This window comes from Neopsephotus bourkii, unplaced genomic scaffold (genome assembly GCF_033783945.1).
Source record: "Neopsephotus bourkii isolate Nb327-2 ecotype Australia unplaced genomic scaffold, CSIRO-AGI_Nbou_v1 NB_1154, whole genome shotgun sequence".
NCBI lineage: Eukaryota > Metazoa > Chordata > Aves > Psittaciformes > Psittacidae > Neopsephotus > Neopsephotus bourkii.
In genome coordinates this window covers 3697518-3712409 of record NW_026901640.1, presented here as the reverse complement: position 1 = coordinate 3712409, position 14892 = coordinate 3697518, and the positions used below count along the sequence as shown (strand labels likewise).

The following is a 14892-nucleotide window of genomic DNA, read 5'->3' as shown; positions in this document are numbered from 1 at the left end:
TTCCAGAATGCTGCCCTGTGTGGGGCAGTGCTCGCAATCCATTTTTAACTTTGAAGCAATAAAATGAACAAAATACAGATGAGAATTAATGTATGATTCAAGTCTTGAATTGCACTGTAACTTTTTATTGTTGTGGGTGTGAGTCATCCAAATACAGCATTTCTCTCAAGCAGTGTTGCAATCTGATCCATCACTAGCAAGCTTTGTCAAATGTTCAAAGAAAGAGAGTAACTAGAAAATAAAAACCCAACCTCTTCCTGCAGACTCTGAGTGAATGGTTTTAGAAGTCTATGGCAATGTTTATCTGTGGGTTTGCTGAGGAACACGCCAGCTCTGTAGCCTGCAGCTTAGATTGCAGGTTCCAGCTTCAGCAAATTAAAAGTGTGTGCACCTTCACTGGATAGATTACTGAGCACGGCAGACTTACTGCTTGAATTTTTACAATGATAGTAGTGATTTAAGATAACATATCTTTTGCTGCAATGCAGTGTGAAAGCTGAGTGCAGGTGATGTTTTATCCAAATAGTACCCCTGCTCTCAAAATCTCTCACTTCTACTGAACTCAGGGAACGTATCTGTGTTCCACAGCTTGAGAAATGTATCAGGACATCAGGAATAGAAGAATGCTAACATGAAAAAATGGGAAGCTATTGAGAACAAAACCAGCTGATGCTGCTGGACCTCATCCATGGAGCACTCACAATAGTCAGTTACTACAGAGAGCAAAGCACATTTAGAATGAGTAATTATTTCAATCGAAGATTATTCAGCATGTAAAAGACTGGTTTTTTTTTTTCCATGGTGCTGCAACTCTAATTCATTTCTAAGTAGTTTTGATTGACATCTGAAAACTGCAAGTATGATGGTTTCTAAGTAATGATTTTATTTCAGTGTTACAATTTGCAGTCTTTGATCAATGCACTTATCATCAATCACACCAACGAGAGGATGAACCATCTGAATCACCCCAAAAACTAATTAGAGGCATGGAAAAATCTATGAGCTCAATGAATGTACTTCCCTATATGGGCTGCTAGCTTTGTTACAGAGATATGCAAGAGAGTACATAGAAGGCAATTTCAAACACACTTAAAAGCTTCACAGTGCTGAATCAGGAATAAAAGAAAATTCAACAAAATAAACAGAAGCACCACATGTCTTTGGAAAGTTCTCTAATAGCAGCAGCGTATTAGTGCCCCACACTGAAATCACAGAGTTGCACTTCAGTAATCTCTCCGTAGCCGTGAAAAAGCCAAATGGGATCCACAGACCTTTGTCCCTCAGAAAAGACAACTGAAAGCTCTGCACTAAATCTTGAATAGGACGTACAGTAAATCCATGACACCACAGAACTTCAACAATAGCTTAATCCCTGTCTTCTCACCTAGAAAGCTTTGAAAATAAAGAACAGGAAAGTTGTCAGGGAACTAGCTGGAGCTTTCAAAACCTCAGAGGGCCCTTTTCCCAAATGTAAGTTGCTATCAGAACAAGACGTAAATGTTTGTAAGCCCAAGACAGTACTCTCAACAAGCATCAAAACAGTACCTTTACTTTTCATAGCAGGCTCACAATTTCTGGTACAGCAGTATGGTGTGAAAGATCAATTAAAATAACATTGTTTCTTAGGCACAAAAAGCTGAACAATGGAATAACTGATTAGGTATCTGTTCTGCAGAAAAAAAATAAATAATCTGGAGCCCTAGCAGATCACAAGAAGAACATAAGACTGCTACATGCAGTGAAAAACTGTCCTGGGTAAGTAAGAATCTTCCCATTCCATTCAGCCACAGAAAGGCCTCAGCAGGAGTACTGCTAGTTTTTTATTGCAACACTTCAAAGCTGTGAACCAACCAGAAGAGTCCAAAGGACAGCAATGACAATGATAAGAGGCTTAGAAAACCTTATATATGAGGAAGGATTGCAAGAAATAGGGTTGTTTAGTCTGGGGGAGATAAGTGATTTCACTTCAGGGAAAAGTGATTTGAAGAAAAGCTAATGCCTTACTTACTTGGCCCACACAGGCTGAGGAACCTCCCTGTAAGTTCTGAAGAACAAACAAGATGTTTGTCTGCAGCACTTGAGGAGACGTCGGTGCTGCGTCAGATTGACTGACAGACAGAATGCCCTCAGGCTCCTTTCAGGGCTATTTTTCCATTATTAGAGCATCACACAACTTACTAACTTTTAGATGAGTTCTAGCGAATATATCATTATATTAAAACTGGATCAACAAAGTAAGTCATCTGCAAGATGATGGAATCAGAGATGCCAAAAAGCCGTGCTGAACAGCACCTTTGTATAACATACTGACTTTTCTGCACAGTTTGAAAGTACCTAAGCTTGAGTTGTGAAACCTCTGCGTGAGGCTCAGGTGTAGAGGAAGATGTCACTGCTGATACTCTGCTGAAAGTAACATTCTGACTAAAGCTGCCCACCTGTGGCAGCTCTCCAGGAAGCGCGGGATGTTACTACACCACATCACAAGCTGGAGCCATGATATCAAACCGCAGGTGGATGACACATGACCTTCTCCACCATGATTCTATGGATACCATAGAATCACAAACTAGTTTGGGTTAGAAAAGACCTTAAAACTCCCACAGTTCCAACTCCCTGCCTCGGGCAGGGCCACCTTCCACTAGACAAGGTTGCTCCAAGCCCTGTCCAACCTGGCCTTGAACACTGCCAGCGATAGGGCAGCCACAGCTTCTGCCATGCGGTGATGGCAGCACAGACCTAAAGGGCCGTGAGGTTCAGCACAGCACTGGCATCACACGCCTGCATCCAGGCAGCGGGTGACCCCAAGGTACAGCCCAAACATACAGCGCCAGACCAGCAAGGGAAGACATCATGGCAGCCTTCTCATGACGTCAAGGCAGGAAGCCCGGCCTCCACCTTGGCCGGTGCCCCGCCGCTCCCGGCGCGTTTCCCCGCTCACCTGCGGAGCAGCACAGCACCGCGGCGCGGGCACCGGCCCTGCCCAAGCTGAGCACCGTAGGGGCGAAGAACATCGCTTCGTCATCAGGGTGCGCCGTCACTAGCAGCGCACGGACGCCACCCGCCCTTCCCCTCAGGTCGGCGCAAGCCCCGCCGGCCACGGCAAGGCGCCGTAAGCGGAGCGCGCCACCGAGCAGCAGCGCGAACAGCACCAGCACCGCCACCACCGGCCCCCAGCCCCAGGGCCCCGCTGCCATAGCGCCCCACGCCGCGCTGCTCCGGCCAAAAACGGAAGATGCGACTCAAAGGTTCCGGCCTTCAAAAGGGCCTCCCCCCTTCAGCACTCCGCCTCTTCTCCCCGCCTCGGGGCGGGGCCGCTTGGCCTCTACTGCGGAAACGTGCCCCGGTTCTATCATTGCAGGGCTGCCCGGGACGAGGGGCGGAAGCGGGAAGTCTTTTGGTGTTCTGCCCTTGCTGGGCCTGGCAACGCGGTTCGAGCAGGGCCGGTTCCACTGGGGAGAACTGCCGTTGCCCGGACCCTGCAGCGCGTCAGCCGCACAGAAATAATAGCTACTAGTGATAAAAGCTGAGCTTTTCAGCGTGTGGTACCTCTGATCCTTGCGCTGTGCTGCTGTGGAAGAGACGCAGCCTCAAAAGCAGGGCAGGAGGAGCTTATCTTCAGGCACGTTCTGCTATCGGCAGATCTGGCTGTGCTAAGCCTGGCTGTAAGGGTGAAAAAAAAATGTTTGGATACATCTTGGAAGTGAAGTCAACCATGGGAGAAGGTTGCAGAGCAAAAAGAGACAGGAAATAGTTAGATAAACATGAAAAAATGGCAATTGGATACACTGTGGCTTGAAAACTTCACTTTTCCAGACAAGCGGCCAATATCGAAGGCAATGCGTATGCCAGTTGGGTGGGTTTGTAGAATCAAATGGCGAAAATGATGCAGAGAAGTTCAGGATCTTAAGAGCAGCTGAGAGCTCACAAGATAAATGCCTGATTTGTCTTCACAGACTTTTATTTGGACACCTTTTAACTTCCAAGTGGAGAGAGGCAGCCACCGGCACGTGCTGGGATTAAAGACTGCAAATCTTTAACGTGAAGTCTTTGGAGATGTGTCACGTCACCTTAACGTAGCACTACATAAGAGTGGATCTCGGCTGCTGTAGTAACTACATACTTAATACAACGTATGTTTCATAAGTAATCCCATTTGCCACAGGATGAGCCCCTGCTTTATTAATCTGAATAAATGTGTGGGCACACATCCTGCAAATGTGGGATATGACTTCTCATATTTAATGGAAACTGTACCCGTGAGGTAATTTAATCTTGCCTAATGCTCTTTTTCACCATAGTAAAACAGGTAAGAGATGCAGTTGTGATTTTAGAATACCTGAGATATTAGCAGGTAAAATGCCATGCAGATTCGAAATGCACTGAAAAAGCAGGGAACAATTCACATACCCCTCATTCGTGGGAATAAAAATGAATCTGCGATTTTAAACCTCTCACATTATTCTGGAGTCACCCGTCGCCAGCGGCACAGGCTCGGCGACCGGGACGCGCGGGAGCCCCGCTGAGGTGCTTCAGACCGAGAGGCGGGAAGGGCGCAGCGGGGCCGGACGCCCCTGAGGCTTCGCTCGGGGTCCCGTCCAGGTGCCTGTCCCCGGGTCCTGAGACTCCATTCATTCGCACGGCCGCGGCCTACCGGCTCCGCGGTGTCCCTTGCGCCCCACTCCGGGCTGGAGGGACCTGCCCGCCTCAGCGCCGACGGGCCCCGCGCTCGCCTCATGGCGGCGCCTCCAGCCCCCGCGCCTCCCCCCAGCCCCTCTGAGGGGAAGGGGAGGGAACCCTTCGCCGCTGCACCGGCCAGCGGGTCCTGGAAGGAGCAAACCAGCCCGCCCTCTTATCGCTGGCTCGCCGGCGGCTTCTCGCGGCCTGACGCTGCCTGGGCACCAACGCAGACCGGCATGGCTGGAAGAAAGAACGAGCTCCCGCGGTCGGTAGCAACCACCGAGCCGTGGCTCCGCCGTTTGTTCAGTAGCTGCCAGGACCTGGCGCGAGGGGGCGGAGCGCACCGAGCCGGGGGAGGGGAGGCAAGATGGCGGTCGCGGTGGCGCTGAGGTTGAGGTGAGACGCCGCGACCGTCCGGCCCCACCAGAGCCTGCCGCCCGGGCCGCCCCAGCGCCGCGCCGTCGGTAAGGGCAGAGGGCCCGGAGGGGCGGCGCGGGGGGGCGGCGAAGCTCGGGGGCGCGGCGGGGCCTAGCGCCTCCGCTGTGAGGAGGAGGAGGAGGAGGAGGAGGGGGAAGAGGCGGGGGCCACGGCCATCCCTTCCTCCTCCCTCCTCACCGGGGAGAGAACCGCTCTCGTCCCCGGGGGGGCAGGGTGCTGGAGCCGGGGGGGGGGGTTCCGTGAGGGAGCCGCCGGGGATGGGGGAGGTGGGCGGATCAGGTGCGGGCTGGAGCGGGGGTGCCCGGTGCCCCGTGCCCCCTGGGTTTGTTCTCCGTTTGCGCTGTTTGTGTGCGAGAAGGTCCGGAGGGGACCTGAGGCAGCCGTGAGGGATGGCCCTTGAAGGGAAGTTTTTGGAGAAATCCCAGGGCATCGGTGTGTTGGCCATTCATCCTTGTCCTGTAGGTAGGAGAAGTGCAAGTTGAAACAAAATAATAATGATGATAAAAAAGGGCCAGATCTTCAAAATCGGCCACTTGGATGCTCGGCCAGGAGTGCGCTAGTTCCTGAAGATGTCTTGCTGTCCGAGCAGTGTTGGAGGTGCGTCGCGGCTGCTTGCTCCATCCAGCCCCGCGTTGAGGTTGTCAGCAGTGAGGAGCTGTTGCTGATGCAGATGCTGAATTATCCATATAGGACCTGTAAACATCCCCAGCTTCTGTCATCTCTGTTGGAGGGCACAATGGAAGTGGCTTTTTCTAGAATTATTCTGACTTGATGGTAAAGAACTTTGTACTTACTGGTCTTTCTGTACTTAAAAATCTGTGGGTATCAAGTGCAATGAAGTTTGACAAGATTCTAGATGGATGTATGGGCTGTTAGTGTCAGACAGGCTCAAGTAAATAAGTATTTAGTCTGAACAACGTATTATCCAAAAACGGATTCTTCTTGTTTTACAGATACAGTTTTAACAAGCGTATTACTTTTTTATGACTGTAAATATTGATATGACCTAAGACAACTTATTACAATGAGAAGGGGGTGTCTCATTCTGAAGACTTCCTTTTGTGGCAGCATTCTTGTATTATGCAGTATTTTTAGGTAGAGCCACTGTAGTTATGAATTGCTAGAGCCCAGGTAGGGATTTTTATCCTAGGCAATATGATTTGAGGGGAAAAAACCCCAGTGCTATTACAAAAAATCCCATTACTACTGTAAGATGACCATAGGCATAGCATAAATGCCTGAATAAGTGGACATACAGTGTTATCTCACTGCACACGAGGACTGTGCAGATCTGTTGCAGTTTTGCACTGGAATTATATTCTGCAGAATTTTGTTATTCCTGATTAACTAAACAACCTTTACATTTGGAAAAGAAGTACGTAATATCTGAAGCGGATTTCTAGTTAGCTGAAACCTAGTGTCTTATGTTGAGGCATGAAAGACCTTTGTGCTTATCCCAAAGGCTGCTAAATTGAGAGGAAATAAGCCAACTACAGGAACCCTTTTTGCTTAATTTTTATTGACATCATTTTTCTTTGTGATATAGTATAGGCTGCTAAGGAAAAAAGTTCAACTGTGCTTTATATGCAGTATAATTTGTCTATTTGAAATATACTGTTTGATATTGGTTACTAAAATAACTAAACTTGTTACCGAAACATAGGAAAGACCATGGAACCTTCTTTCTTCTAGGAGTGTTTTTTAAGGGGTGGAGAGGATATTACAAGTGTTTCCTTCCACAAGTGATACTTCTCTCTAGCTTGTTAGTTATTGTAACAATCAATTAAAAGTAACTCTCCAGGTCAGAATTACCTGCACAAAACCAGAGTATATTGACGTTCCTACACTGCTGCTGATTTATTTTAAATATACTTTATTTCCTGCAACCATTCATTTTACTTGTTTTTCCTGGGCATACATGTGTTTTGTTGTGCTCTAAAGGCACCTAGAAAACTCTTTCAAAAACTGTGATAAAAGTAGGAACAGGCTCTAAAGCTTCCTTTCAATTCCCCCCCTGTAGTGCCCTTCCACGGTTCTTGTGGTTCTCTAAGAGCATCTTATAAGTTATTTAATTTCTCAGTTACAGCATGAGTGAGAGATGCTCATGGGGAGGGGAAGCGGACTCTGCTTCATCTACTGTTAAGTGCCTAAAAGTAAATGAAAAAAAAATCTTCTGTATTACAGAACAGTATTTTCTTTTTATTTTTGTCTTTATTATGTTCTTAATACTGGGATTTCACTCTTGGAGCTCTCAGCCAAAGTTTTGGTGAAATATTTTATTCCTCTTTTACATTTGCCTAAAAAACGGCTTTAATGAAGGTTTACTTGCATGGTCAAAAGTACTATTTGGAGTTCTAGCGTGCTAAGCTACTCAAATTTAAGATTTTAGCAGTTGTTTAAGCTGGAGGGGATCTGTGCCTCATGCAGGTGCACTGCAACACAGGACAATCTTGAGAACAGACTTACAACCAGACAGTGGTTTCAGAATGCAAACAAGCGTTTCCTGGATGCCAGTCTTGAACTCTTCAAGTCATTTATGTTCTCAAGTCAAATCTGAATCAGTGTTTCAGATAAGAAGCTATTAAGTGAATGTGTTACCTTGTCTCTCTACTGTAAAAGTTACAGATAAAAATTCTGACCTGTGCAGGACTACTGTCTGTAAATATTTACTTTCTGCTACTTCTAAAACATACAAATAGCAAGGAACATGCTGAATGTATCTGCCTTTTTCATTTTTCTCTCTTTCAATGACTTTCTAACCTAGTTGATTCTATTCTATGATTCTAATGATGTTTTGTGATGTTCCCATCCTCTTCCATTCTAGTTCAGTGTTTATCCACCATCTGTTACAACTGCAGTCTGGGCCTACTGGAGCTTAAGTTTAGTGAGTTGGTGTGCATACAGAAAGCTCAGTCTTACCTTGGAGCTATGTTTCTTCCCAGTATCCTAAGAGAGATTTCTATGTCCTTAAATTGATTCACATTTAAACCACTCATGTAACGTTGCCACTCCCAGACCAATTTGATGTGCAGTTTTTTTAATTCAGGCTTAAGGAGGATGTTGATCTGTGTGGTTTTGAAGTGAGTGATTTTACTTGCTTGTGATTACAAAGGGTATTGCAGTATTAAGATACTGTATTGGTACAAAGATGGATCGTCCATCTCTGAAAAATCCCATTGTTCGTAACTCTCAGTTAAAAAAAATAAAGTATCAGAAATTAAATTTTAAGGCAACAGATTACCTGGACTAACTGTTGATCAGGACTTCAAAAGTCTGTGCATGTTGGGTGATGAGTCTTGGGTAAAACTGAAAATGAAAATACATTCACAAAGATGGCGAGAGAAAGAACACCTGTAAATGAGAAAGGATGAGGTAAACCATAAAATAGGCTTAAACTAATATGATGTTTCTTTTAATACCTCCTCTTGTGCCATACATCCAGTTGCACTGTATGCTCTGCTGCAGGGAAAGTGCATTTGGCTAATTCTTTTCATGAAGTCAGAGGCAGGTTTGTCCTGTGGACAGCTCAAAACAGCCACAGTAGCGTTCCCTGGCTGCTGGGCACAGCCCACATGCTCCATGTGAAAGGTCTGGTAGGGTTCCTGGGCAGAACCTGGGGCTGCTTTGAAAAGCAGATTCTTTCCTAAATGGATTAAAATGAATTCCTGTTTCAAGAAAGGTGTCTAATCAATTAGGAAACCTATCAATTCCTCTCCTGTTTGTCGATGTTAGAAAGTTAAGCCTATATAAGTTCATTACAAGTTCAAGTGCTGTTCATCAAACTAGATAGGTATATTATTACAGTTCAGCTGTGCTGTTCACGTCATTAATAGTAGATTGTTTTGATTGTTTTGATTTTATTTTTTTTTACGGGGTGGGGGGAAGGAAGAGGAGGAATTAATTTAAATTAAAAAAAGATGTATGTGCTTGGTTATCCAGTGTAGAGTTTTGTCTCAGATTGGTATTCTTCAACTCTTGTTCCTGCTTGTATGCTATCTGAAATGCAGTATTGACAGAGAAGGGGTGTCTGGAAGATGGGAATTCTCCCATATAACCAGTGTAATTTCATGGATTAGCTTTCTTGGAAAGTTATTACCAATAAATATAATCACTTATCTGTTCCATTATAGCCATTATTGGTGTAGGTGCTGATTTTTCACTGTGGTCTCAAATATCAGGCTTAGGCTATTTTGAACCTTGAAGTTCTGGGATTTTCTTTTCATATATGCAAAGGTTTACTTAGGCCATTCATAGCTTAAGATTTCTTCCATTCTTTGCCTTTTTCTGTGACCTAGCAGCTGTTGAGTCTCAATTGGAGTTACATTTTGTTGCATTCCTTGTGAAGTAGAACATCTCAAACTTAATCATAAATGTAATAACAATAAACTTTGTTTCCAGAAGGCTCTGGTGCATTTCCTGTAGGGATCTGAAATCTAGACTTGATTTTATCTGAACCCAGTCAACTCAGAAGAGAGATGAGGCTGATACTTAGTTTGTCCTGAAGCCCTGTATGTGGGTTCTGTTATAATACATTGCAGTTTGTCGGTATGGATTAGTCAAGTTATATTAACTTTTCCACGCCAAAGGTGCTTTAAAAAGGTGCCACTACAGATATGCTTTTGATTATGAATGAGCTACAAGAAGAGGCTGGAAACTTAAAACTGTGACCACATAATTTCTTGCATGTTAGATGATATCAAAAGCAGTTTTATCTGCAGATGAGTTAACAGTGGAGGAATAATTTCATATGCAGTAGCTGTTTTTAAAGTGCCTGTGCTTTCAGTCCATGAGGGAGAAGCAAAAAATGTTGTTTGGAAAGAACATTTTATGTGTAGTATATGCTATTTTATATATATATATATATATATATATAAAAGAAGTCTGAGATAATCATGGTTATTTCTGATTCATTTAATCATAAATGAAATGGGGGGGGAATAGGAGAATTTGAGTAAACCTGTGAGTTGTTGGCCACTGACTCATGAGTGAGGATGACTTGCTGAGGAAGGTTGTAGTTCTTACCACCAGTTTGCATAGCATCTCTTGAATCTCTTGCATGCTACAAACTGGTGCATTGGATGGTGCTTGGGTTGGTTTCTGTTTCACTTTAGAGATTTGTGGGTGGAATTTGAATGCTTCAGTTGATGTTTCATAACCAATTGAATTACCCCTGTGGTAAGGATGGGATTCTTCAAAAGGGGTAAGATAAATGTCTGGGGTTTTGGAACTGCTGCAGTTATCTTGGGAAAAAAAGCTGGCTCTCCTTGTGAAGGAGAGACGTTGTCTGTGCAGTGTTTGGGCTTTCTATTGGACATTGAATTCTCTAAGTTTGGTTTCTTGTCTTTGGATCATGAAGAATTTTTGTGGTGTATGTTAACTGCATGCTGTACTGGGAGAATCAGAAACAAGAATCTGGTGTTGCAGGGAAAGCCAAAATGTGTCTTCATAGATCTATCTACTTTTCTATGATATGCTTTTAAAACCAGAAAACCTTGTAAAGGTTATACACTCTCTTATTTGAATCATTGCTCAGTGGTACTTTTAGTCAAGTAAATGTCTACATCCTTAATTTCCATTTCTGAGTGGAGAACTTCCTCCTACCTCTTTTGGATAGTTTTGGTGTTTCTGTGACCCTGCTTGGCAGAAGAGGGCTGAGTAGGCTCCTTCACCGTCACTAGGTGCTATTCCTCAGTAAAACTCAGAAGAGGAGGTTTCCTCACTCAGGGATTCTGTGTAATCTGGTGTGTTAATGTGTTAACTGGTGAGAAGATGCTGAAAATAGGTACCCTTACTTGAAATGTAGCTGCTCAGCACCCCTCTTTTTTGTGAGGCAACTGGGTAGCTGATTAGAAGCTTCCTAAGATACTAATGTAGTCTTAGTTTTCCCTCTTACAGTCCACCATATAATATAGCAAAGTTGTGTATAGCCTGGGTCTTGATATCAGGTATTAGCAACTTTTCTTTAAGCTCAGAAATTACAGGAGAGATTAAAATAGAATTTCCTGGAGTATCTTGTCAGCTGAATTTGATCAACCCTGTTTTGGTGGAGCACAAATTCTATTTGTATTTGTAGTTACCTAGCAGGAGGGAAAGAGAAACCGTTATTTAAAGATGAAGTACAACAATGTGATCCTGAGATCTGGCAGCAGTTTAGTTGTAAACTGCATATGCAAGTGTGAAAGTAAAATTCACCTTTTGGAATGGCAATAAAAATCGTTTTCAAGTACTCTTCTAAAACTTACTTAATATTTAATGTTCCAAAAGCTATTACTTAAGTGCTCAAAGGAGCTGGTAGTCTGTAATGGAAAATCTTTTTCTATTAAAATTCAAAGTATAAAATCCTATATTAATTCTTCATCTCTCTTGATGCAGATGGAAAAGTCTTGCTAGCGTGGAGTAAATGTGACATCTTGAATTGATGGCTTTAATGCTCCTTGACTTCTGTCATGTCTGTAATTGCCTGAATTAAAGTATACCATGCTTCCATGTCATGTAGAATATGTCAAACACTGTATAGCATAATTGTGAGTTAATGCTTTGGATGTTTAGAAATAAGATGATATTGTATGTTAGTGGAAATTTCGGGGTGTGAGAAGGGTCAAATTCAGATGTTTCAACTTTTCTTAGCATCTTTTTTTCATATACCCCCGTTGCTGTATTTCTGGCTCAAATCATATGACGTTAATAATTAGTGGAGAGGATGTTATTTAATGTTGCTAGTAAAACACGGCCTTATAGAGGTTATTTTCTTAACTGTATTTCTAGAAGGGATAGAAATAGCAATTTTTACGTCAATAACCTTGTGAACAGAGGGGGTGCAACTAAGTGGGACTAAAGTTCTCAGGAATTTATGGTATATTTTGAATGTCTGCCACAGAAGAAGAAAAGGCATTTGCATATGTGGAGTTGTAATGGAAAATTCAGCAGTTCTCAATTTGGAGAAAATATGTTAATTGTTTCAATTCATTCTAATAGCATATGCCCGTGTACTTTGACTACTAGCTTCAGAGTGTTCTGCAACATAAAACTGAGTAGGAAAAGATTAAAGGAAGTGTGGAAGAGGTCCTGAGCTATGAGGCTGATGCAAAAACTGGAAGCACGGTATTCTGGAACATGTTTAAGTAGCCATTACTTAAATTGTGTTTAATTTCAGTGTTGACCTATTAGCATTTTTTGCTTGTAGCATACAAAGAATCTTTCATATTTTGGGGGATATGCCCAGCAGATTTTCATACAGCACACCTGTAAGCTGGGATATTGTAGCTGGAATACACTTCCTTCAATTCTTGTTTTAAAGCACAAAATTATCTTAAATTTCTTCAGGCATCAGCCTCTTGGTAGCTTCTTGAATCAAAACCCTTTATCTTTTAGGATTGTCCTATGTAATAATCCTGTAGCTAGTTTTCTCACCATCCCATGCCACAATACTTTGCAGAACTTCAAATAATCAGACTTGAAGGTTTAACTTAGATCAGTTTGAACCTAAACTTTCCTTTGTCACTGAATTTTTTCATTGTTTTTCTGAATAACTGTTATATTACTGTGTTGATAATTAAGGCAGTGACTGAAGGACTAATAACTGCTCCTGAAGGGTCTAGTTTTAGTTAAGATTTTTTAGTTAAGACTTCCAGACTGTTAGGCCAGTCCTAGCTTGTAATGGTGCTGTTAATGCTTTGAGCACTGGAGTTTTTAGATGGTAATACATAGCCTTTTACTGTGTCTGATAGTTTAAGTAAATAACTTTTTATATGGAGGTTGGACCCATTAAGGTATTTTAAGGAATGGGTCAGACATGTACTTGTTTTTTTTTCTTATGTATGGCGTATCCCCAAGGTGCAGATTTGATGTTTTTGCTAGAGTGTTCAAACAGATTTATGATTATCTGACAAAATAAGATCGCTACAAGAAAGATCTGTTTTGCAAATCTAGCAATGTACTTGAAAGGTTTCTAGTTATGTGATTCTCAACTTGTAGTTTTGTCTTACTCTATGTGAGTTGGAAAGTTGTATTGTGAAGGTACAGATACAGGTCTGTAAATCATGAAATCTAGTTATTGTGGTTAAGTAGGTTGGTCCTTAAATAAGGCCTGGTTTGGTTTGGTTATTTTTTTTTTTTTTCCCATGAGGTTGTTTCACTCCACAGCAAGAATTATTCATAAGTGTTGTTATCAGGCTTTGGATAAAGCCTTTCTACCCACTGCTGAAACAGTCCGTTCACTCTTTGTTTTCTCGCCAGAGTAAATTTTGAATAAATATCCCTGAATTAATTTTTTGATACATTGTGGATCCCCTGCATAAGGCAGAGCCTTATTCCTTCTGCCATAGGTTAGTTACATCACAGCTTAATTTACTGATTTAAAAACAAAATCCCCCAAGTCGGTTTAAGCCTTATATGACTGCAATCTAATTCTTTGCACTGTTTCTATTGCACTCAGTTTGCTCAAAAACAAGAGGAGGAAAATTCCCAAAAGGATGTGAAATTTAATTAGCAAATGTTGGTTAAGTACTTCAAGATGGCATGAAAATTACTCCAAATGCAAAAGTGCTGGCTTGTTTCATAAATGTGAATTAAAAATGAGCCGACACATGAGACTGGCTGTTTATCCATAAAGGTGAATGGAAGAGGAGGAGACTGGGTATTCCTGCAAGTGGGGCCGTGGTTCCACAAGCAGCGAGTAGGTAGCTCCGCAGTCTGTCTGGCCTCTTGACTCCTTCCCTTCTGCTGGCATAAACGTGTGTGGGCATGCATCGAAGGGTTTGGGGGAACTGGCCTGCTAAAAATAATCGCAGGTTTTAACCTGCTGCATTTTCCCAAGAGAAGAACTGCTTTTCTCAGGCAGTGCTTAGCTTGTGCTGCTTAAAGTGCTGCAAGACTTGACACTTATTTTTTGATTCAGTCATTGACTATTTCCTGGTTGTCTTTGGCAGATTTCTTAATCGTTCTGTGACTTGTTTTCCCATGTGTCTGCTGAAGTTAGTATGAACTTCTGCTTCTTTCTGAAGCATTTTGAGATCTGGAGAGCAAGAGATATTGTTCAAATTAGTATTGCATTATAGAAATCAGATCTGAAATGACACTATGACTGCTGCCAGTGTAATATCCAGTTCTGAATTATTTGTAACTTACTCAAAATTCTCCACATGTGGCAAATTTAAGTGCAAACAGTAGCTTTTAAGGGGAAGTCTGAATTGGATCTCTTCAGGTAGTTTGTGCTGGCCAAAGAGAAAAATATAACCATACCTTTAGATATAAACATTGTTAAATCATTTCCTTGCCTGAGAAGCTCAAATTAATACCGGGCTGAGTGGTTCCTGGAACTGGTACTTGTAACTGCTTTTTCTCAGCTAAGTATCTTCAGACATAACAGTTTCTGTTTTGACACTTTGATCATATATATACATGTGTGTATACTTCTCATATATATCTATTAATATTATCCATTTGGTACTACTGAGTTTCCCCATCCCTTATATGTTTTACCACAGTGTCTGGGAATGTGGGAATATCATTGAAATGGGACACTAAAGCAGAATAGATGGGATTCTGAAGTCCAAACCAAGAAATATTTCTTTCTGCCCCTTCTAATTGTCAGCAAGACAGACAATTTGCCAGCCTGGTTGGCAGCTGTATGAAGGTATTCATGACCTGACTTTATCTGTGTGAGACAGTTAAGGCAAAATTCCAAAGTCTGTAACAGCTCTTGTAAATGTTTATATGAGAAACCCCTCAAATTTGCAGAATAACATGAAAAGGGCTGAAAATACTTGTCTGAAAAAT

The 14892-nt window shown here is 42.6% G+C and overlaps 2 protein-coding genes across 2 annotated transcripts in view; one reads left to right on the top strand and one right to left on the bottom strand.

Annotated features, from left to right (window-relative positions):
• The window catches only part of PIGL (phosphatidylinositol glycan anchor biosynthesis class L), a 56400-nt gene extending 53133 nt beyond the window's left edge, over positions 1-3267 (bottom strand). Inside the window, exon 1 of the mRNA XM_061363595.1 lies at positions 2939-3267. Coding sequence (XP_061219579.1) covers positions 2939-3194 — 256 coding nt within the window. The 5' untranslated portion in view covers positions 3195-3267. The remainder of the gene's footprint in view (positions 1-2938) is intronic.
• Positions 3268-4981: 1714 nt separating this feature from the next.
• NCOR1 (nuclear receptor corepressor 1) overlaps positions 4982-14892 on the top strand; it is a 67631-nt gene continuing 57720 nt past the window's right edge. The window contains exon 1 of the mRNA XM_061363556.1: positions 4982-5141. The gene's annotated coding sequence lies outside the window, so the exon portion shown is untranslated. The remainder of the gene's footprint in view (positions 5142-14892) is intronic.